This window comes from Oreochromis niloticus, linkage group LG12 (assembly GCF_001858045.2).
Source record: "Oreochromis niloticus isolate F11D_XX linkage group LG12, O_niloticus_UMD_NMBU, whole genome shotgun sequence".
NCBI lineage: Eukaryota > Metazoa > Chordata > Actinopteri > Cichliformes > Cichlidae > Oreochromis > Oreochromis niloticus.
This window is the reverse complement of record NC_031977.2, coordinates 34,393,176-34,414,589: the sequence shown is the minus strand read 5'-3', so window position 1 is coordinate 34,414,589 and position 21,414 is coordinate 34,393,176. Positions and strand designations below refer to the sequence as shown.

The 21,414-nt window shown below is 40.4% G+C and overlaps 2 protein-coding genes and 1 long non-coding RNA gene across 4 annotated transcripts in view; 2 read left to right on the top strand and 1 right to left on the bottom strand.

Annotated features, from left to right (window-relative positions):
• rasgef1ba (RasGEF domain family, member 1Ba) overlaps window positions 1–21,414 on the top strand; it is a 112,121-nt gene that overhangs the window by 65,902 nt on the left and 24,805 nt on the right. Inside the window, exon 1 of one of the 2 annotated variants that reach the window (XM_003444539.5) lies at window positions 18,502–18,801. The exons of the other annotated variant lie outside the window; for it this stretch is intronic. The gene's annotated coding sequence lies outside the window, so the exon portion shown is untranslated. Of the gene's footprint in view, window positions 1–18,501; window positions 18,802–21,414 lie in introns of those variants that run through there. 2 annotated transcript variants of the gene reach the window in all.
• LOC102078746 (uncharacterized) lies at window positions 10,010–13,829 on the top strand. Its single transcript, XM_005451511.4, has 3 exons — window positions 10,010–10,156; window positions 11,093–11,719; window positions 12,985–13,829. The coding sequence occupies exons 1-3, from the start codon at window positions 10,108–10,110 to the stop codon at window positions 13,488–13,490; spliced, it is 1,182 nt and encodes a 393-aa protein (XP_005451568.1). The 5' UTR covers window positions 10,010–10,107; the 3' UTR covers window positions 13,491–13,829.
• LOC112841790 (uncharacterized) overlaps window positions 17,919–21,414 on the bottom strand; it is a 43,791-nt gene continuing 40,295 nt past the window's right edge. The window contains exon 3 of the long non-coding RNA XR_003213156.1: window positions 17,919–18,512. This is a non-coding gene — a long non-coding RNA (uncharacterized LOC112841790). The remainder of the gene's footprint in view (window positions 18,513–21,414) is intronic.

Below are 21,414 nucleotides of genomic sequence, written 5' to 3'. Positions count from 1 at the left end.
CACATTTATGGGAGATTTTTCAGGTACAATATTTGGATTTAAAGGCTTTCTAAACTGCTTTAGGTCAGTTTGACTTTAGTTTTTCTTTATCCTCCAACTGACCAAGTAAATTCCAACCAGGCCAGAAAGAATATCAACAAAGTTCCCACAGACATTGTGTGACGGATAATGACTCCGGTTTATGAAATGCGAGCCACAATGTTCCTGATTCAGGACACTTTAAATACCATTAACAGCAGCAGATTTGCTTTCTCAGCTGCAGACCGCTGTGGCAGGTCGACGGCATGCAAGCACGACCGGGGAATCGTTTATTCAACTGTGTACTTGTTCAATCTTTAGCTGACCTCCTCTGCACGACACACTGTCATGCGGACCAACCCCGTAACCAGCGAGCCTTCGCTCTCAGGCTTATGGACAGTTTGTCAGAGCGCTGACTGACATTTACCATTTATGTAAACCCTCACAGCCTTTCCCTCACATAAGAATTTCTTACCTAATTAGGTAAGGAAAAAAACAGCTTGGAGGAATGTGACCGTCTGTCATCAAGCTCAAAATACACACACAGACAAAGTACAATATTTTTGTCTTTTAACTCTTTGTTCCACTTTTAGCTTCGAGGTTCCTGTTTGAATTCTCTGCCCTTCAAAACAAAGGAAAAAGGAATGCAAGGTGGAAATGCCTGTAGAGTTGCACATATTTGCAGATGACTGTTACTCAAATTAGGTGTAGGGGAAGTGCAGCGCGTGACTGATGACAGTTTTAGCTTTGTATGCTGATAAAAAGTAAGGTGCACGGATTACTGTGACCAATATCTTATAGTTGTGAAGAAATCTTCGCTCAAAGTCAAACCTTTTCACACAGTTTCCCACATGCACTCTGCCACTTCCTCTCAAACTGATCTGTGTTGCTGAATATATCAGTGGATGTGATATTTTTTCTCATATAAGCATCTGGTGCTCATACGAAATGTTTTGAAGCACAGATGCTCTGCCATAACTTTGCTGCTGGTCAAAGTGGCTTCTGGAAATTGGTGGCTACTATAAAAATGCAAGCAAATTAGAGGGTGTCCCGGCAGTGGACTGAGAGTTCTGTTATTCATTTCAGAAACCGGAGCGAAGCTTTGAAAACGGAAGGGTTCGCAGCTCCACATCACAACAGCTCTGAGCCCACTTTTACGGCTGATAAATGACCTTCTTCCATGTGTGTTTTGAATTTCTGTGGTTCAGAATCCCACCCTGGTTCAGAGGCATGTGCTTTGCAGCTGCAAAATCACAGCTATAAGGGAACATTTTCTGCATGAGCTGGTGTAATATCAACAGGCAATGACAAGCTTAAGTCAACGTTTTGGAACCTAAATTGTGCCAGTGGCCTCACTGAATGCAGGAAGAGCGTGTTTTTAGCTTTGGTGCTAGCCTGCTTCCAGCCCTCTGGTTAGATACCAACATCCGCCTTGTCCAGCAGGTCGAACAGGCGTCATGTTCAGTAACAGTTGCAAAGCTTATCCTACATAATTTTTATAAATAAGATTAAATCACAGCTTTAAATTTAATGTATGACTTTTACAAAGTTGACACCAATGAAAGAAGTACAGTTAATTGGGATTTCAGTCACACAATTAGCCATATTTTTGTTTTTCTTTAAGACTTTAAATTGATGTATTTCATTAGGAACAAGGATTTCATTTATTTGCCACTACAAAACTACAAAGCTCTGAAAAATAACCAACAGTTCTATTTTAACCCAAAACAGAGACACAAAGGCATGAATAAACTGCTGTGAGACCAGTCTGATGAAACAGTCTTTATTTAAATGAACGTCGAGTCCAGAAACATGAATCAGTCGCTTTTATTATTTATTACAGTTTTAGGATTAAATTCAGCTCAATTAAGATAAGATAAGTCCACACGTGGGAAATTTGTTTTGCTACAGCAGAAAGTGGACAGTGCAAAGTTACATAGCAAAAATTAGAAAAACACTGGAATAGGATAAGATTATAAGAATAAGAATACTGGATACTGTACACAATAGAATAGAATAAAATAAAATACTATATACAATAGAATAAAAATATACAACTGAGTAAAATACAATGTTGTCAGAAAAAGAGAGAGAATTAAATGTTATTTATAGGACAAAATGCTTCATTATATGAGGTAAAGCCCCTAAAATAATACAGAGTCAGCACATGGCAACACTGGGAAGGAAAAACCCCCTTTTAACAGGAAGAATCCTCCAGCAGAACCAGGCTCAGGGAGGGGCGGGGCCATCTGGTTGGGAGTTAGTATTTCACAAATGACCTTAAGAATTAATTTGAGTGAATTTTGTGTTAGAATTACATCAAAACAGATGTGAACAGTTTAATTTGATGCTCTGTTCACCTCAGCCTCTGCACAGGCCGAACTCGGCAGTTGCTCACTTTAAAATCAAACGTGCTGTTCTGGTTCATTTGTTGCAGTGATTGGCTTGTTGCATCACTGCCCCAAAACACAGAAAAACATCATCGACGTAGCTGTATATTCTAGTTATGAGTAGCAGGTTGTTTTTTTCATCAGTGAGGGTCAGTACATGCCTCAAGTGTCAATATTAGGATTCTTATAATGGAAATCAAAAAAGCTAAAATCCTTTCTCTTTGGTTCCACAAGTTTAAAAAAACACACAGAGTCCGTGATTTGCTGCACTGCTGCAACTCTTTGAGTCTGGTGTGAAAGTTTACCAACCACTGGTCTAAACAACGTGGCTGCTGCTGTTTGTCAGGAGACATGAAAGGGAGAAAAATGGAACCACGCCAAAGAGCAGCGTGCAGGCAGGGATGCTGAGCCTCCACAGCGGGAGATCTCAGTTCTGCTCCGGCCTTCGCTGACGTAACCGTCTCCAGCACGTACCTCATCTTACCTCGCTCTGTGCTCGCTGACCTGGTTTTCTGCACTACAAATCACACCGGGAGTCGAGCTATAGCCTCGCTCTCCCCTTCCCCGTCGAGGATTGCACAGAAAACAATCCAGGAGGAGAAAGTAGGCAGTGTAGACTTTGCACTTATATATTTATTGCTATCATAAATTCAATGCCTTGCATATTTGGAGTGTGCAGACACTCAAGTCCAAGAGAACGTAGAGTTGTAATTACAGCTTCCAGATTTCACCCAAATTTGATCCTGCTGTTTTCCTTTTCCTACTCATATTTTGTCAGTTGCAGAGGCATCAGCTGTGAAAATATGCAAATATCTTAGATAGAATTCCCAGTCATGCTGCACTGTGTTACCATGGTCCCTGCATGAGCATTCATGCATTAAAATAATAAGCCTGCTGCTGTTCTTAGTGATATAATTATGACAGACGCATCAAACTTTTGACCCTTACTGTCTCTGTGCAGGTTTGTAATTTCCAGTATTTTTTATTTTGCCAGATTTTGTTTGTTTTTGTTTGTGTGTGTGCGATGTAAGAGAAGAGTGTGAGATGCTCCTCAGCAGGCCAGCGGGAACCAGCCTGGAGGCATGCATGAGTAATGAGATGAATGTCCAGTCGACTGTCTCGGCTCCCCTCTTCCTCTGTAATTACCTAAAGCTGTAGCAGGTTTATCATTTGTGTGTGTGTCAGTGGGTGCTACTCTACTTTTTGAGCTGTGAAGAACAACTTTTATCTCAGCATGGAGTATCCGATCTATTTCCAAAATTGGAACTAGAAAATCAGACACTTTCATGCTTGCTGGACAAAATGTTCCTGACAAATTGGTGGGGCGAGGCGGGTTGTTATGTGCTCGGAGAGATTTCAGACATTTTGTTCCACTTGTGATCGTCCAAGATCTCAGCAGCTCCAGGGAGTAAAGTCGAGATGTAAACCTGACACTTGAAGTCTGTGTATTGTGTTCATTGGCATTATAGATGAAGCCAGTTAGACTCATGAAGTTATTTGTGAATAGACGTTTTTGATTATAACTGTATTTCTTTGTATTCTTCTTTGTTATTTATGGGAAATGAAACCTGGAATGGCCGCACTGAAAACCCAATCAGTGTTTTAAGACCACTGGAACTTTTTCCTTAATTCTTATAACTCTTGGAGGAATCCCCTTGTTTTTAGTGGTCAGCAGCATGAGAACCAGTTTATATATTGAAGTTCCTATAACTGAGTTTGGGGTTTTTTTTAGCTCCTGCTACAGAGTAACTACTCTCTGTCAAAAGAGGAAGAAAGTATCAAACAAATATCAGCTGTAAGCAAAATTTAAGCCTAAAAATGGAACTGATTGACAGTGTGATTCAGGTTTTATTAAGCCAGTCCCACCCAGCAGCGCCAGGGGAAAAAGTAATGTGTAGGGTTGAAACTGAAACTTGATTCATGTGATTCAAATTCTCTGGGTTTTTGAAATGTTCCTGTAAAAGTGGGTGGATGTTTGTTGGTGGAATGACCTTTCACAGAAGGCTGGTAAAGGTTAATCTTTCACAAGCCCTTTTTCCATTATGACAAAGGGACTTTCTGATTTTGTCTTGTATTCCTCGGTTTATTTCTGCATTTGGATATTTCAAAAAGATAAACTGTCTCTTATTATCTCTTCCTTGTGATGACAAATATTTTACTGATGGAGCAGTAAAAATTTGGTTTGGTTTGGTTTGCGGTATTAGCATTTGGCCACCATGCAAAATTGAAAATCCACTCAAAATCATTTTTGACTTTATCGTATGATCTGAGTTGTTTTATAGTGTGGGCACTGACATGGTATGGTAGATATTTGACAAAGTATGATTATTCATTTCAAGTATAAGGAAACAACAATCCTCTGTGCCAAGTACACCTCTAACTACTCATGTGTGAAATTTAAGAGAAAGAACACAAGATTGGCAAGTTTGAACTTACTTTCAGAAGCGCCTCCAAACCAGCAGTAAAACTTCAGACACGAATTTATTAAACACACAAACATAAAATTGCAAACTGTCATCTGGGCCTTGGATATAATCCTTTAAAGTTTTTAAACGTGCTTTTAAACAGAGCTCGGATGCATCAGAGTACAAGAGCAGTGGTTGTGTTAAATCAGTTATCAATAACTGCATTTCTGTCCTCAGTCGTTCATTTTTTTGGCTACTTCTACTTCTGTCACCACTTTTCAAACCGTACCGCTGACTAGTGTTTTGGCTGTGAAATCCTACAACATGGAATAAACAAATGTAATTGCTGGCAACAGCACTGTATTGATGTTGGATACATTGTAGATTGAGCTTTAGAAGAGGTACCCAGAAGAACGTGGGTTAGAACTGTAAATAACAAACTACAAAGTCATTCCAGGCTGAAAGCTCAAAATGCAAATAGTCCTCCAGGAGGGCAGACAGAATATGCATTATCAAATCTGTCCACCGCCCCCACCTCTGATGAGGAGGTTAACCAGTGAGAAAGACGGATAAACACCAGCAATCTTAATGCTTTCAATAGACATCCAGGGAATGCACATGACGTCCCATTAACACCTTTCTGCCTCTTTTGGAGTGGTTTCCTCTGACACATTCTCTCTTGTTATACAAAGTAGAGATGTGTTTGGGGTCTCTGGGGGAAGGTTCACACTTAGCAGCAAACCGCGTCTTGGGTGATCTGATCGCATATGTACATGCATCACTGCAGGTGTGAAGAATAAGTGCTTAGTTCATTTTCTGTGGTTGTCAGGTTCTTGTAATCGTAACCCCTTAGTGCCTAGTGTATCGTATTTGATACATGAGTCCTTATGAGACTCATGTAAAACAAACCTGTGTAATTGTACAATACATTTTAAGCAATGCATTGCAAAAAAAATGACAGATTTAGTAAATATGATACAAGTCAGAACTCATAAATGCAAATTATTTTTTTAATTTGTCAAACAGGTGAAAAAACACTGATTTATTTAAAGAAAATCTGATAATTATGTCATTCATGCTTTAAAGGGTTAAACTGACTTCAAAGGGAATGGAGTATTTCTGGAATATCACCTGCTGTGTGCTGCACACCACACATCCCAGCCTGATTCTCCCGACATTGTCCACAGTTTATATGAGGAAACGGCTTGAGAGGAGCTGATGCTTTTTAAAACATTAACAGTGGTTGGCCCCTTTTGACTCATTCTGGATGATATTGCTGCATTTCCACACATCTCTGATAATACAGAGTACAGTTTTAATGTTATACATACAGGGAGTGCAGAATTATTAGGCAAGTTGTATTTTTGAGGAATAATTTTATTATTGAACAACAACCATGTTCTCAATGAACCCAAAAAACTCATTAATATCAAAGCTGAATGTTTTTGGAAGTAGTTTTTAGTTTGTTTTTAGTTTTAGCTATTTTAGGGGGATATCTGTGTGTGCAGGTGACTATTACTGTGCAGAATTATTAGGCAACTTAACAAAAAACAAATATATGCCCATGTCAATTATTTATTTTTACCAGTGAAACCAATATAACATCTCCACATTCACAAATATACATTTCTGACATTCAAAAACAGAACAAAAACAAATCAGCGACCAATATAGCCACCTTTCTTTGCAAGGACACTCAAAAGCCTGCCATCCATGGATTCTGTCAGTGTTTTGATCTGTTCACCATCAACATTGCGTGCAGCAGCAACCACAGCCTCCCAGACACTGTTCAGAGAGGTGTACTGTTTTCCCTCCTTGTAAATCTCACATTTGATGATGGACCACAGGTTCTCAATGGGGTTCAGATCAGGTGAACAAGGAGGCCATGTCATTAGTTTTTCTTCTTTTATACCCTTTCTTGCCAGCCACGCTGTGGAGTACTTGGACGCGTGTGATGGAGCATTGTCCTGCATGAAAATCATGTTTTTCTTGAAGGATGCAGACTTCTTCCTGTACCACTGCTTGAAGAAGGTGTCTTCCAGAAACTGGCAGTAGGACTGGGAGTTGAGCTTGACTCCATCCTCAACCCGAAAAGGCCCCACAAGCTCATCTTTGATGATACCAGCCCAAACCAGTACTCCACCTCCACCTTGCTGGCGTCTGAGTGGGACTGGAGCTCTCTGCCCTTTACCAATCCAGCCACGGGCCCATCCATCTGGCCCATCAAGACTCACTCTCATTTCATCAGTCCATAAAACCTTAGAAAAATCAGGCTTGAGATATTTCTTGGCCCAGTCTTGACGTTTCAGCTTGTGTGTCTTGTTCAGTGGTGGTCGTCTTTCAGCCTTTCTTACCTTGGCCATGTCTCTGAGTATTGCACACCTTGTGCTTTTAGGCACTCCAGTGATGTTGCAGCTCTGAAATATGGCCAAACTGGTGGCAAGTGGCATCTTGGCAGCTGCACGCTTGACTTTTCTCAGTTCATGGGCAGTTATTTTGCGCCTTGGTTTTTCCACACGCTTCTTGCGACCCTGTTGACTATTTTGAATGAAACGCTTGATTGTTCGATGATCACGCTTCAGAAGCTTTGCAATTTTAAGACTGCTGCATCCCTCTGCAAGATATCTCACTATTTTTGACTTTTCTGAGCCTGTCAAGTCCTTCTTTTGACCCATTTTGCCAAAGGAAAGGAAGTTGCCTAATAATTATGCACACCTGATATAGGGTGTTGATGTCATTAGACCACACCCCTTCTCATTACAGAGATGCACATCACCTAATATGCTTAATTGGTAGTAGGCTTTCGAGCCTATACAGCTTGGAGTAAGACAACATGCATGAAGAGGATGATGTGGACAAAATACTCATTTGCCTAATAATTCTGCACTCCCTGTAGGAATTGTGGGGGGAAAAAACTTTTTTCTACAAAAAAGTTAATGCTAATTAATATGATTCTTTTAAACTAAAACCAACTCAAAGCAGATTGGATCTTAGCTTCTATGTTCAGTTTGAAAACATGATGGTGATTCCTACATGATTTTACTTTAGAGTTAATCCAATAATCACCTCACATCAGTTACATCAGTACTCTGTGCTGAAAGTAATTGGAAAAGCAAGAAGAAACTGCATTAATGGAATTATACATTTTTTAGACACCATGTGGAAAAAGCTGACTGACTTGTCTACAAATCTAATCTTAGTTAGTTTTGTCTGTAATGGTCACCGTGTAATGGCGATGCAGTGAACTGCAGAATAAATGTTTACATTACAGATGAATGTGTGCATGTACGTCTTTGATATCCTGCCACATGAGACGGGATTGCGATGGGGCAAAGGTGAATCAGGTTTTACTCTCATCACCGTGCCGTGTATGCCAAATAAAAGCCTGGAGAGCTCAAGTACATATTTGCATTATTCATCTCAAAAACCAAAGAAGAGAAAATTTACAAAAGGTCGAAGGAGGTTAAACTTTTTTTTGCTAATTGAAACTGCATTGTTTAGCCTGGGGCCTTAGACTTGACACCCCACTGTGCTAACTGCTGTCTCATTTAAATGAATGAGGTGGCTATAGCTTTTCATGCAGTGCTGTTGTCTATCTGAACGTTAGTGTTTGCCATGTGCCTGAACCCCCCCACGCCCACCCTTTATGTACACCACCTCTTGTTTGTTTTTGCAAATTTTAGTTTAACATCTTACTTCCTTCATATGTTTTGGCTTTAACCTTGATTTATGCAGTGTAGGTTCACCGAGCCTACCGGATCTTTTATAGCAACGCCGTGTTAAAGAATGTGTAGGCTTTATAGAAGATGTTCTTACATCCAGTAGAGATGAACCACTATAATGGCTGAACATCAGTAAGCAAATAGTCTGACATTCCCCAGTGGCTCCGGCCAGTGTTTGTGTTGTGTGAAATCTTTTTCTGCATTGGCTAAATGTTCAAAGCTAATGAGAGAGCTGAAAACCTTTTCAGAGTTCAGTTATATTGATATATAATAATGGTTCCCAGAAACAAAAGATAAAATGAGTATTAAGAACAATCTCTGCATTTCTGTTATCAGCAGTGTTGTTGCTATTTTATTGTTATTTAAACACTTGTAGTGATTTTAGCCTAAGCATTGATAATATACAGCAGTATCAGTATAATTTATATATTGCATCATCTTTCCTAATGAATCTAGAGTACCATGCATTTAAAAACAATGTATGTCTATAATTATAATAATCATAATGGATAATGTATAGTAAAAGTTTCCTAAAACTAGCACATCACAGGTTTGAGGGTTGATAAGTAAAGCAGAAACTCCTCAGTGCTTCTAGGTATAAAAACTGTACATCCCACACTATATGGACACACTGCAATATTATTTTGAATGAATATGTGATGTTACAATATCAATCTCAGACACAGTGAAATAAAAATGTCATGATCTCAAAGGAGATATAAAACATGGTGCAAGCAGAATTCCCAATTAGAGTAGTTACATTTATATAAGTCAACATTAGTACAAACAAACATGCAAACATACATATATTTTTTATTGAAGTTGTCTTTTTCTTGGCAATCCCATGTAAATGGTCATTTAATCAGTCATGAAATGTTCCCTTTTGTCTTTTTTTAAAATCATAATTCCAAATATCATATCAAAAACATTTTCTACATTAGTTCAAATGAATTTAAAATTAGAAAATCTTTTTTTTTTTTCATTTTGAATGTCTTCAAATGCAAACTGGGGTTTTCATAATACCTTTTTAAAGATGGTGTTATACATTGTTTAAACTTGTTAATAAAGTGTAAGAACGTCAAATTGGTTCCTGACCAAAATATTACAGGAAATATATGTATTCATCCCAACATTCCTCTGGGATTTCCTGTTTTGAAACTTGGCTACGTCCATCCAAAATTATACAGTGAAACAGATAATAGACGGAGAATGATTTATAGTTTATAGATCACATAAATCACTTACTATCATCAATTTGATCAATTTTAAACATTTCCAGTACATGTTTCTCCGGCTGAAATCTCTTTGCAGATTTCTATTATTGAAAGGAACTCCCTTAAGTTTGTTGTTGATATGTTTCTGTGTACATTGTTTATTTAAACAAACAATTAACACAGAAATACAAACAGTTGAAGTCATTTTGAATGTCAAAACCCAAATTTACTATTTTCGGGGTTTTTTCCCCAAGATAAATTTTCTCGACGTCATGACGTCAGACATTGAGCTCCGTTAACCGGAAGAGAAGTGTCGCTGTGTGTGTTTTCATGTTTACATTTGGGGCACCGCGTCAAAATGAATCCCGCGATGATCATCTCGACCAGCTCCGTGTCAACAACAAAGAGTAAGACCGTGTGAACCCGCCGGCATCTTTACTGCGCTGCTGAACAGAAAGCAGAGCCGCACGGGCTGAAGAGTGCTCAGTTAGCTGTTAGCCGCACACGTTAGAGATGTCTGTGACACAGCAGAGTCCCCTTTGATTCAGTTGGTCCGTTTTTACGCCGTTGAGCTGTCTGTCAGTAATATGCAGAATGACTTTAGCTTGCTATGTCATAAGCATGTTTGCTAACAGCCAGTTTTCAGGTAGCAGGTTCCTCAGGTGGCTGCAAGCATGGATGTGAATTCCAGTTTCTGATTACCAACATAATCCTTTATTATGAAATCCACTTGATCCGTTTGTTGGCATATTCTGAGCATTTCAGCTGCAAGGCACTCACACTTCGTTATTAGCTGCAGAGACAGGTGTATCAAAATAGCATTGGCTGTGTTTATGACACAGTTGTGTTACCACACGTGCAGGGACAGTGTCGCTGCTGGAGCTCTCCAGTCCTGTTGTGTCAGTTAACGTAGTTTGCAGTTAAGTGAAAAACTGCTGCAAACATACAAATTAAAGATGCAAAGTGCTGTTAGCCTTTCTGCTAACAGTGTAGTAAACACAGAACAGTGTAGAACTGGTGAGATCAGATCAGCATCATTTAATCTAGCTGTGTGAGTCAGGACCAAACCACTGCTGATCCAAATGTCAGACATCTACACCAAACTCTATCATCCCAAAGCTGGGATACTTGTAACAGCAGCACATTTCAGCATCACTGTACAGGCCCTCTAGTATACTACTATATAATAAAGTGCCATCACTCATATTTCATTTATCATATTCAGTCAGTATTAAAATATAGAATATCATTTTCCTTACATGCACCTGATAAGCTAGCTCACAAGTGTTTTCAGTGCTGTGTTTCAACAATGAAAAAAATAAATCTGTATTGTACGTGTGCAGGGAAACGAGAGGCAGAGCGTTCGGTTAACTGGACGGCGGAGGAAACTCAGGTGCTCCTCTGCGCCTGGAGCGATGAGCGAGTCCAGAAGACTTTGGCTGAAAACCTCAGAAACCGGCATGTCTTCAAACACCTCTCAGCTCGCATGAGTGAAATGGGTTTCTCTCGGAGTCCGCACCAGTGCCGGCTTCGGGTGAAAACTCTCAAGGCTAACTACGTGAGAGCCAAACTGCAGAGAAGCATGGACAGCTCGCAGCCGTGCACTTTTAAATACTTTGCCGAGATGGATGCGGTGCTGGGCCGAAGGACGGGGGGAGGGGAAGGAGGGTCTCATTTTGTTTCACACCAACGGGTGTCAGAGGGCCACTTTGACTCCACTGATGGGACAGGGAGTTTTACCTCGGATTTAAACATAAGTGGACACCATTTTGACTCTTTGGGGAATTCAAGGAGGCAAAATGTAAGCTCTTTAGAGGAGAGAGCAGGCTGTCGGCTGGACTCTGAGGTAAAGGTAGAGCACAGAGAAGAGTCGGTGGATGAGTTTGAGTACAGCGACACGGGATTCTCACAGCATCCAAGGGACAGGCACGAAGTTTATCTGGAGACAGCCGTCCACCCGGATATTAACGGTATGTACTGTTACTGAAATATTCATGTAAATAAGACACATTTATCTTATTTTAGGAGCTAAAGTCAACAAGATTTTTACATTTTGTTTAAACAGTATGGGTCGGAGATAGATTCTCAAAATTATATCTGGATATTTCAAGAAAATTTGTGATAATGATTTTAACAATGTAGGGAAAAAATGTTTTATTGATCCTTGTAGCTTGCAGGCCACAGCACGTAGAAGTGTCAGTAAATGAAGGGCATTTTTCATCCTTCCTTTGCAGTACTCTCACTGATGGTGATGCTCAGTAGAGTAATTACTTTTGGTCACACATCACCACCTACTATATCGTCCTTTATAGCCTGGTTGCATTGGTGTTTGCTTTTGCCTCAGATGTTTTGCCTCAAGTGTGCTATTTCCCTGCATATTTTGCAAAGTGTCGTCCTTTATTTCAGGTCAGTTAAGTAGCTAAATACTTAGTTTCTAAATCATCAATGACAGCAGACATGTTGCTCTCAGTGTCAGACATGCCTGGGCTCGGGAAGGTTATATCAATATGTTGCAACGTGACACTTTTAAATGTCAAGTAAACATTTATCCCAGTGTTATCATTGATGACATATGGCACAGCTGTAGTGTGATAGACCCAGAAAGGGCTAAAAAATCACCAGGATTTGAAACGAGAGATGCTGTGTACCGGATATCTCGAAACTTGGATGTTGAATGTGGGACTGACATTCTTGAGTTAGTGGGTTCCATAAAAAGCGAGAACATAATTGTTTTTGGTTCTTAGCAATATGGAGCCTTTCAGGTATCACTAGCAATAAAGCATAATACTTTTTTTTTGCTCTTAGAAAAGTGGCCGAAAAAAGCCTGTAGCTGTGTTTGCTCTGTTCTAAGCCCCTCCCACCAGACAAGAGCAGCAGTTTGTGCTTCAAATGATGCTAATTCAAGTCTTCAAATGAGGTTTTAACCTCCTTGGTGAAATTCCTCGAGTACATAACCCTTTATACTCTATTATATTTTTCCCATGTGGTATTATTGTTATACTCTGACCTGAACAGGTCTGGAAAGCCTCTTTCTACAGGCTCAAAACATAAAGCTTGGAGGAGGAGAAGGACACTTGTTTCCTCTGAGTGCACTTGAGTTATAACAGGCTGAATGGTTAAAGTTGCGACAGACTTCATGCTAATAACCAAACAGTTGTGAAAATATTTGTGGTCTATTAATTAATCCTGTCATTAATAACACCATGCATGTATTGTTTTATATCCTGATTTGCAGGTACAACAGTGGAAAATGGCTCAAGCACTCCTTCTCCACATGTGGTCCTACCTCTACCTGCTCCTCCTGCTCCCACTCTTACCCAGTCCACTGCTTCTCCTCTCCCAGCACCTCCAGATATAAACCCCAACATCATCCCTGCCTCTGCCGACCATCACCCTGCACCTTCCTGTCTCGAACCTGTCCTTAAGCACCTGTCAGAGTGCTTCCAGCAGCTGGTCTCTGAGACCCGGAGCTTGCTGGTGCAGCTGGAGAGTCAGAGGCAGGAGCACGCCCGATGGCACCAGGAGCTCCTGGCCCAGTGGCTGCAGAGGGAGGAACGGCGGCAGAGGGAGACGGCTGAGAGGGAGGAGAGGAGGGAGAAAGCTCGCATGGAGCACGAGATTAGAGTCCTGGAGCTCCTCACCAGTCTGAGCAAACAGCAGGGGTGTAGCTGTGAGGGCAGCCGGACTTTAGCAGGGCGACAGGCTGGTCCAAATCATACTATGAACAAAGACAGGAGTTAGGAGCTTTACAGTGGCTGACCCAAAGTGTGGACTGATATTCCCTCTCAGGTGGAAACAAATAACATTAGCAATGAGGCAAGCTGCCACAGTCCCCCCCCCCCCCCAAAAAAGTGGAAAGTCTGTGAGAATAATGTGATGACTGTTACTGTTACTGTGACATTTAAGGGCTCAAAAATCCAAAAAAGAGGAAATTACAGTTGAAGTGTAAAAGAGGAATTCCTTCTTGTTCTTGCAGTCACATTGCTTAGGGGATTTCTGCGGTGTCAGAGAATTTCGCCAAATGTCACAGAATTGTTTCGATGCACTTTCACAGAAATTAAAAGTGTATATTTTCAACCAGTTTGTGTTTTCGACTGAAATGTGTTTTTCACAAGTGACTTGTTTCAGTTATTTATTGCAGCTGTTGAGCCAAAGTAGGAACAGTCTGCATCATCTTCAGCATGTTTGGGTTCAGTGGTGGCATCCTGATGTCTTGGATCTAGATCAAAGCTTAACTGTTCATACAAATAACCTCTCTTACTTTTGAAGCAATGTGAACCAACCTTGGAACAACAACAGCAAAATCAAATCAAAATATTGAAGTCAGTGTATAGGATTATATATGTGTGTGAATTGTAGTATTAATAGAAATATTCCAATATACCGCATTAAAAAGTGACTCCTGTTTCTAATCCAGATGAAAATGATAAACAGATGAATAATTAAATCACATCTTTTGCTGTCCATGCTGTGTGACAGCACATCAGATCTCCATTCATATCAAACATGCTTCTGTTACATGAAAAAGTCATTAAAAATAAACTGTATTGACAGCTTAGCCGTAACAGATGACGATAACAGACTAAAGTCAAAGGGCAGATGTGATGAGAGAGTCGCAGGTTTGATTCCTTCAGTGTTTACTCAGTTTGTCCCTGCTGTCCATTAGCAGGATGCTGGGCTGTGACCTGGCTGCTACAGTGGGGGGTGACAGAAAGAGGCAAACAGTTTACTGTAAATTCCTGACGCCTGTCTTCACTGCTCAGTGTTGAAGCTATTTTGGGAAAGTAGCACAAACATACAGTGAAGTCTTTTTATTTACGTCTCCGCGGGAACATTTCATACCCAGCATGTCAGGCTGGATGTTACCCCCGCTAAGACCTTTAGCGCAGCTCCGACGCTCCAGGCTTCAAGCTTCTTCGTTGCTGTATCAAATGAGCTACACCTGAACAGTCCTTTGCTGCGATGGTGTATATTGTCTTTCTGCAACACTCGGCAATTTTCTCACACTCATGGGAGACATTTTTATTAAACCTCCAGGCTGTGGCTGGCTCCATGCTGATTCTTACCTGAATAGACAAACTGGAAACGTTTCACTCAGGCATTCAGCATTGTCTACCCTGAAGGGGTGTGAACAAGTTAAAATGAAAAAGCCCCACTTCCTTTTGACATGTATGAACCAGATTGTAATCAATACTGGTTTGGCTGGGAAAACCCAACCACTGGAATACTTACTGATGATATCTTCATTATTGTAAATGGATAAAGTGAAACAAAAACTGCCAAAACAAACAGACCCATCCCACCTGTCTGTTAAAACTTGATGTTTGTGTTAATAAAGAATAAGCCACACCTATCTGTGGACTAGCATGATCCACCATTACATTATAATCCTGCTGTATAATCCCCAATAAGTGAACTTAAGAACATTTATAGCTCTTATTGCTCGTTTTTATCCAAAACAACGTCCTTGTGACCTTTATTTTTTGTCATCAGTGTAAAAGCATACGCTCTGGGATAACTGAGCCACAGGCTATGATGATATATTCTTACAGATGAACGGATAGTTTCACACACTATGGACAAGTAGTGGTGTCTATTGTACTTCATATAAATATGTGTGTATATTATTCGGTTTCGGAAAGTTGCATTGAAAGAAAACTGTATATTTGACTATTACGTCCTAAATACCAAATCTAACATATAACCATGTAAACATTTCAGACTACCTCGCAGGATTCGTAACGTGTTGCAGACCACCCACATCCTCACGTACACCTGCTCATTACTACATTTCCATCTCTTGGGCCAAAGTGGACCGTCGTGCATGTGAAGATGCACAAACTGTAACACTAATAAAGCACCTGGTTGGTTGTGGTTTTTGTCACATGATGTAAAAAAATAGGAAAATAAGCATTACTTGCTGTATTTCATTTGTGCCTTGTGGTCTTCCCCACAGTGACTTCAAGCCTGATCTCTATGCAGTCATTTAAGCGAGAGAAAAGCCAGATTAGTGCATGTACATAAATCTGCGCTAATCCTGGATTACGTAATACAAGTGGATGTTGATGAGATTTGGGATGATTTGCTGTTACTGTACCAGGGCTTATTACTCTGTTCTGACATGTGGAGAAAGTCATCCAGTACAGATTTCTCAGACTAAACTAACAATCAGTGCATCATCTTTACATGACTCACGTTTCTGTATGTTCGTCGGCCTGACTGCGGGGAGAAATGTAATCAGCCTGCTGTTGTTTAAGCTTATAGGAACATTAAGGAAGCTTCTGAACAAATAAAAATCAGTCAAAAATCAGTTTTGTTAGACGATCACATATTTTCTGCAGATATAAGGGAAGAAAACAAGTCGTTTAAAGGTTCACTTGTACCGTGCTCCCAATTCTCCCTCCAGTCGGGCTTTCATTGATGCAAAAAATTTGTATTTAATTGATGTGTCTAGTTGGACCAAAGAGTAATAAATAAAAATGCAATATGAGAACACACTCACAATGGCCCCTCTATCTCATAAGAGAGAACACGACGGCATTGCCAAGATTAGAGTTTGCCAGAGAACACAGCATCAAAGGATTTAATACAGTTGTCATTTAACAACGATTGTGGTTTGCATGTTTATTTCATTTAATCCGTATCCTTTTTCCCCTTTTTTTCTAAAGAAATCTAATATAGCGGCTTTCCACATAATAATGCGAGCCAAAATGTTTAATTTTGCTACAAAAGGCAGCTTCCTTTTATGTGTCGCCCACTTAGAAACAGTTGTCATCTTGAGTTGTGTGGACAAATAAGAGAGCGCCAGTGCTGGTTTGACGAGCTAAACGGGACTTTTTGTATGACTGAAGAAAAAAAAAAAAGCAGCTGGCAAGTTCAGTTTCTTCCTGCTTCTATAATTCTTTATTTCTACTAATAAAGTCCTATAATTTAATCAGGACAGTACAGGTAGCCCAAATTTAGTCATTTCTTTAGTTCTGTAATTGTTGTCACATAGTTTGAAACTAGGGATGCAGTTTGAGTTGGTGGGTTTGTCAGCCTGTTGGTGTAGGTGGACTCAACTATCATGCCGGGTTCACTGTGTTGAGACTACAGGTGTGATAACAGCACAAAAACAACGCAAAATAAGGATTGGACCCAAAACATGGGCTTTTAATCTTTAATAGTGGATTAGAAAAGATGATGTGAAGCATACCAGAGTTCCCAGTTTGACCCAGTGGCCAAATTGTCATCCAGAAAATTTCAAGCAGTCTGACTTCAGCATTCGATGGAGTGTTATGAACATCTTTTAGCAATAATCAGTGTGTGGCCCCCACACACTGAATCTTTCTGATTGTTTAACCTCCTGAATTTTTCTCAGCCTTCACTATAAACGTTAATAACTTTGGTCCTCCTCTATGAGGAAATGTTAGCATGCTAACAGCTAAACTATGAGAGGAAACACTGTAAACACTGCTGTGTGGTGCTTTTTCAAAGTCTCCATTCTGTATTTAGTGACTTGAACAAAATTTGGTGACCGTTGGGTTACGCATATGTTGAACGTAACACTGGAGCTAAATACATAAAATTATTTACGCCTGGTTTTAAATATAATGTTTCTTGTATTCTAATGATTTTGTTTGCCCATTTATTTATTGTATTTATCTTATTTTTATTTTTATTGAATTTTACTTGTGTCTTTTTAAAAGTCTAACTAAGAATGGGCTTTGCAAACTGATTAAAGCTATAAATTCATGTTCACCTGAGCAGAGTAAGTCAAAGTAACCTTTAGCGGTGGTGATGTTCACCAACTTCTTTCTATAAAAACAAAAAAAGATTTTAAAATATGGTTTTTCAAATACGATACCAATAGTATATATGTTCTGCATTAAAACACTACATTGTTTCATTATTCTTAAAGGGAAGCAGCTTTTGCTAATAAAATGTTGCCATTGTGATTGTCCTGCTGCTGCTTGTAGTATTTTTTTTTTTTTTTTTTTTTTTTTTACTAAAATCAAAACCCTCGAAAAACCAAACAGGATAAACACTAAACACCATCTATCAAGGAAAAACAAATGAAATTACCAGATGTTTAAATGTGTTTTTTCAGGCTCCAGATGTGTAACTGGATGGACAGACTGGGACTTCTTTGGTGTCTTTACCATGTTTATTGTCTTTAGATGTTGCCATGTTAACATGGTAACCATTACAATTTCTAAACATGAGTATGCTAGAGCTGTCATTATTATTGTGCTAAAGTTCCAGCTGCAGCTCAAAGCAGAAGCAAATTTAATACAAAAAATTGCTTGCATTACTCATTTCATAAAATCAGTGAGCTCATGGATTCAAGACCAAAAAACAACCTAAAACAAACCCTTAAACACCCGAAAACATGAAACACTTTCAGAATTACACCATAAGCATAGCCCTGCATATAAAAATTAATCAAATGTTGTTTTTAATTGTTTAGTTTTTTATTGATGCGTGAACTTCTTGGTTGAAATCTTTACTCATCTTTATTTAAATATGCTCCCGTTTCTAGAACCACCGTCTATATCGTCCGGGGTTTCCTTTGAAAGGGAATGGCTTCATCGGAAATTTCTGTAAATACAGCAAAACTAAAATGAGAAAGGGAAAGAGAAATGAAATTGAAAACAAGAGATGAGACCAGGCAGGGAGGCAGGCAGGGAGGGGGCGCTTCTCTTCTCTGATTGGCTGCCGCCTCTCGCTCGCTGTGAGGTCTTGAGGCTGCTCGCGGCTCCGGAGCTCAGACCCGAGTGAAGGCTGCAGAGGAGAGACAGAGTCAGCACTGCTTCATTTAGACGACTTGTTCTTGGAGCTGACTTGATCCCGTTGGCGCTGTGAAAGCGGGAATACACATTTTTTGTTCTCTTTCGCGTTTGCACCTGAATAATGGTGCACTGAGTGTCCGGAGCCGGGAGGGACTGCTGGGATTGACCGCCTACTCTGCGCGCATGTGAAAGGAGAAAGTCTCTGCTGCTCAGAGGTTGTTTTCGCGTATTTTCAGAGGAGAGATACCAAAGAGTTTGTCCCTGGATTACGGCTTGTTGAGGTGAGTTGTGCGTGTTTACAGCCGGACAGTTTTTTGGTTGTTGAATGTTATTCTGCAGACCCGACGTGTCCAAAATGCGCGCAGGTGGTGAAAGAGCGCACTTTATCTCCAGCCAAACGTGCTGCGATCTGAATGACTTGATGCTCTGCGACTCTTTTCCAAAATGATCTGTGAATATCAATCTTGCAATTTGATTTTGCTGTGTTCCTTTTGCACCTTTTCCCCAATATTAGTGCGCCTATATTGACTTTATCCTACAATAAAAAACAAACAACCGTGGGCAGTAATACCCAAATTGCCAGTCTTTACTAAGGAGCTATATCTGGATTTTTAATTTTGCCTAATTGACCCAAAGACCTGCCCCCAAAATTGGATTTCTGAAATCGGTGTCAATGGCGGGCTATTTTTAACCCCCACTACCTTCTGGCTAAGAGGATTCCTCCCTCCCTGCCTCTCCTTTGCAAGACGTGAGGGATCAGTGAAGTTAATCCCGCATCTCTCCTGGGTCACCCTGGCCTGCTGCGCTTGGTTTTTCGTGCCACTGCTTTGTATTAGGAGCATGAGTTGGAGTTTCCGTAATGTGCTGACAAGGTAAATCCGTTTATTGGTTATTTGGCAGGACGCTGGTCGTCTAAAAATGTGAGGGTGCCTCCTGAGGAAGCCCTTGAATGAGTTATTGTTACTGCGGATTACATGTTTGCTACTGTACTCTGGTATCCCTGTGGTTGTGGTGGGATTTGCTTGATGTGAAGCAAATGCAGGAAAACAGATGCACTGGGGGGAAATGGGAAGTTTCCTCTCGTGAAATAAGGGTGCTGAGGCGGCAGGAGGGCTGTGTTTCACACAAGTGGCCATTAAAAGGTAAATGTAATCATATGTACCTCAGCAGATCTTTGTGAATTACAAGCTGTGTTTATAGCTTCACCTTAGCTGTGTTTACAGACTGCTTCTTAAACCTGGGTCACCTCTCGTTTTGTCAGTTCAAAGATCAATAAGTCAGGAGCTAAAATTCAACAAAATGTAAGATGGAACATTTCATCTTATCACAGTCTTCTCTGCTACAGTTACAGCTCCCTGGTTCTCATGGGTGTAATGGCTGAACAGGCTCAGTATGGTTGAACTGAGACAGAAAACATGAAACTACTGTTTGAACAATGTTTAAATATGAAGCAGGTCCTGATCCTGATGATCGGACCAACCAATCTGGCATCTTCTGAATTTCAAAAGGTGATCTCAGTACTTGCAGACCAGACCAGTACACAGAAATCACTGTTCACTCTTTCATCAAGAACAGACAGATCTGCCCTGGAGCGGTTTCAAGACTTTAACATCAGATCCTAAAGATTTGCAGTAAAATTCAGAAGTAGCAGCTGAAAAGGCGCTGCTTCTGCTGTCAGGGGGTTCCCTCCCTGTAGGAAGTGTTGGTGTCTGCAGTGGTGGAGGGATTCACGGCACTGCTGAGGACCTGACAGAGTCCTATATGGAACCTGTGATTTTTACCACTCAGAGCAACAGCTGCAAACATCTCCCTCTCAGTTTGTATCCCAGCACTCAACACTGGTGTGAAAATACTCAAGAAAGGCGACATAGCTGTTAGTGGCTGCACGTTATATGTTGATGTACTGCTGCTGGGTAGATGGAGGAGTGTGGCTCACCCTCTGATAGGACTTGTTTGCAGTTATAATAGTTCATACAATTTTAGCTCAGCAAGCAGGAATATCAGGGTCAAGGGGCTTTTTTAATGGCTGCTATTACATGTTAATCACACCAGTTATGGCTATGTTTTTACTAACCTCCAAGAGCAAAAATGGCATGGCAAGTCACATTGACAAGTTAAGACCAATACCATGAAATTACCCAGAGTTCTTGGCGTTGGAGTCTCTCTAACCTCGTCTCCTTATTTCTGAGATAATGTTTCCACATCACAGCCGTATCTGGTTTTGTTTTGGTCCTACCTTTTCATTCCAGTGCTCTGGAACACTTACATTTTTGCTTCAAATTCCTGAACTTACTTTAATTTGAAGTACTGCTGACCACACTCTGGCTTCAAACAACACAACCAATGAGCCGGCCTTATTTAGATAACTTCCACTATTCCACTTCACTCTCCCGTGCCCAGCCACTCTGCAGCTATCTCTCACCCTCATTTCCTCGAGCCATGGATGAGTGAGATTCCTCATGCCTTTCAGTGTTTACACAGTGGGGGGAGGTGGGGGCTGTTGATTTACTGCCTTAAAGTGTCTTGGTGCCTGCATTGCATTCCCTTTACTGCCATACTGTTGTACTTTGTACCTGTTTTTCTTAAAAAGGGGGGAAAAATCCTTTTTTCTCTTCAGTATTTCTATATGTGGGTCCCACTTTTCTGCCTCATTGCTGTTGCACATTTAAGGGTAACGACAGATCTCACTGCTTTATTGCATGACCTGTGTACTTCTAAATAGTCGTATGGACTGTCTGACTTCAGAGAAATTTCTCAGGTAGAGCACACTGGGGTGCCTAAACAGGGAACGCGTCTGTTTCCTTGAGTTCAGCTTAAGAACTATGGGAGTGAAGTGTGGAAGCTTTTTCCTGTATGATCTCCGAACTGCTGATGGACTCTCATCACAAGCAGTC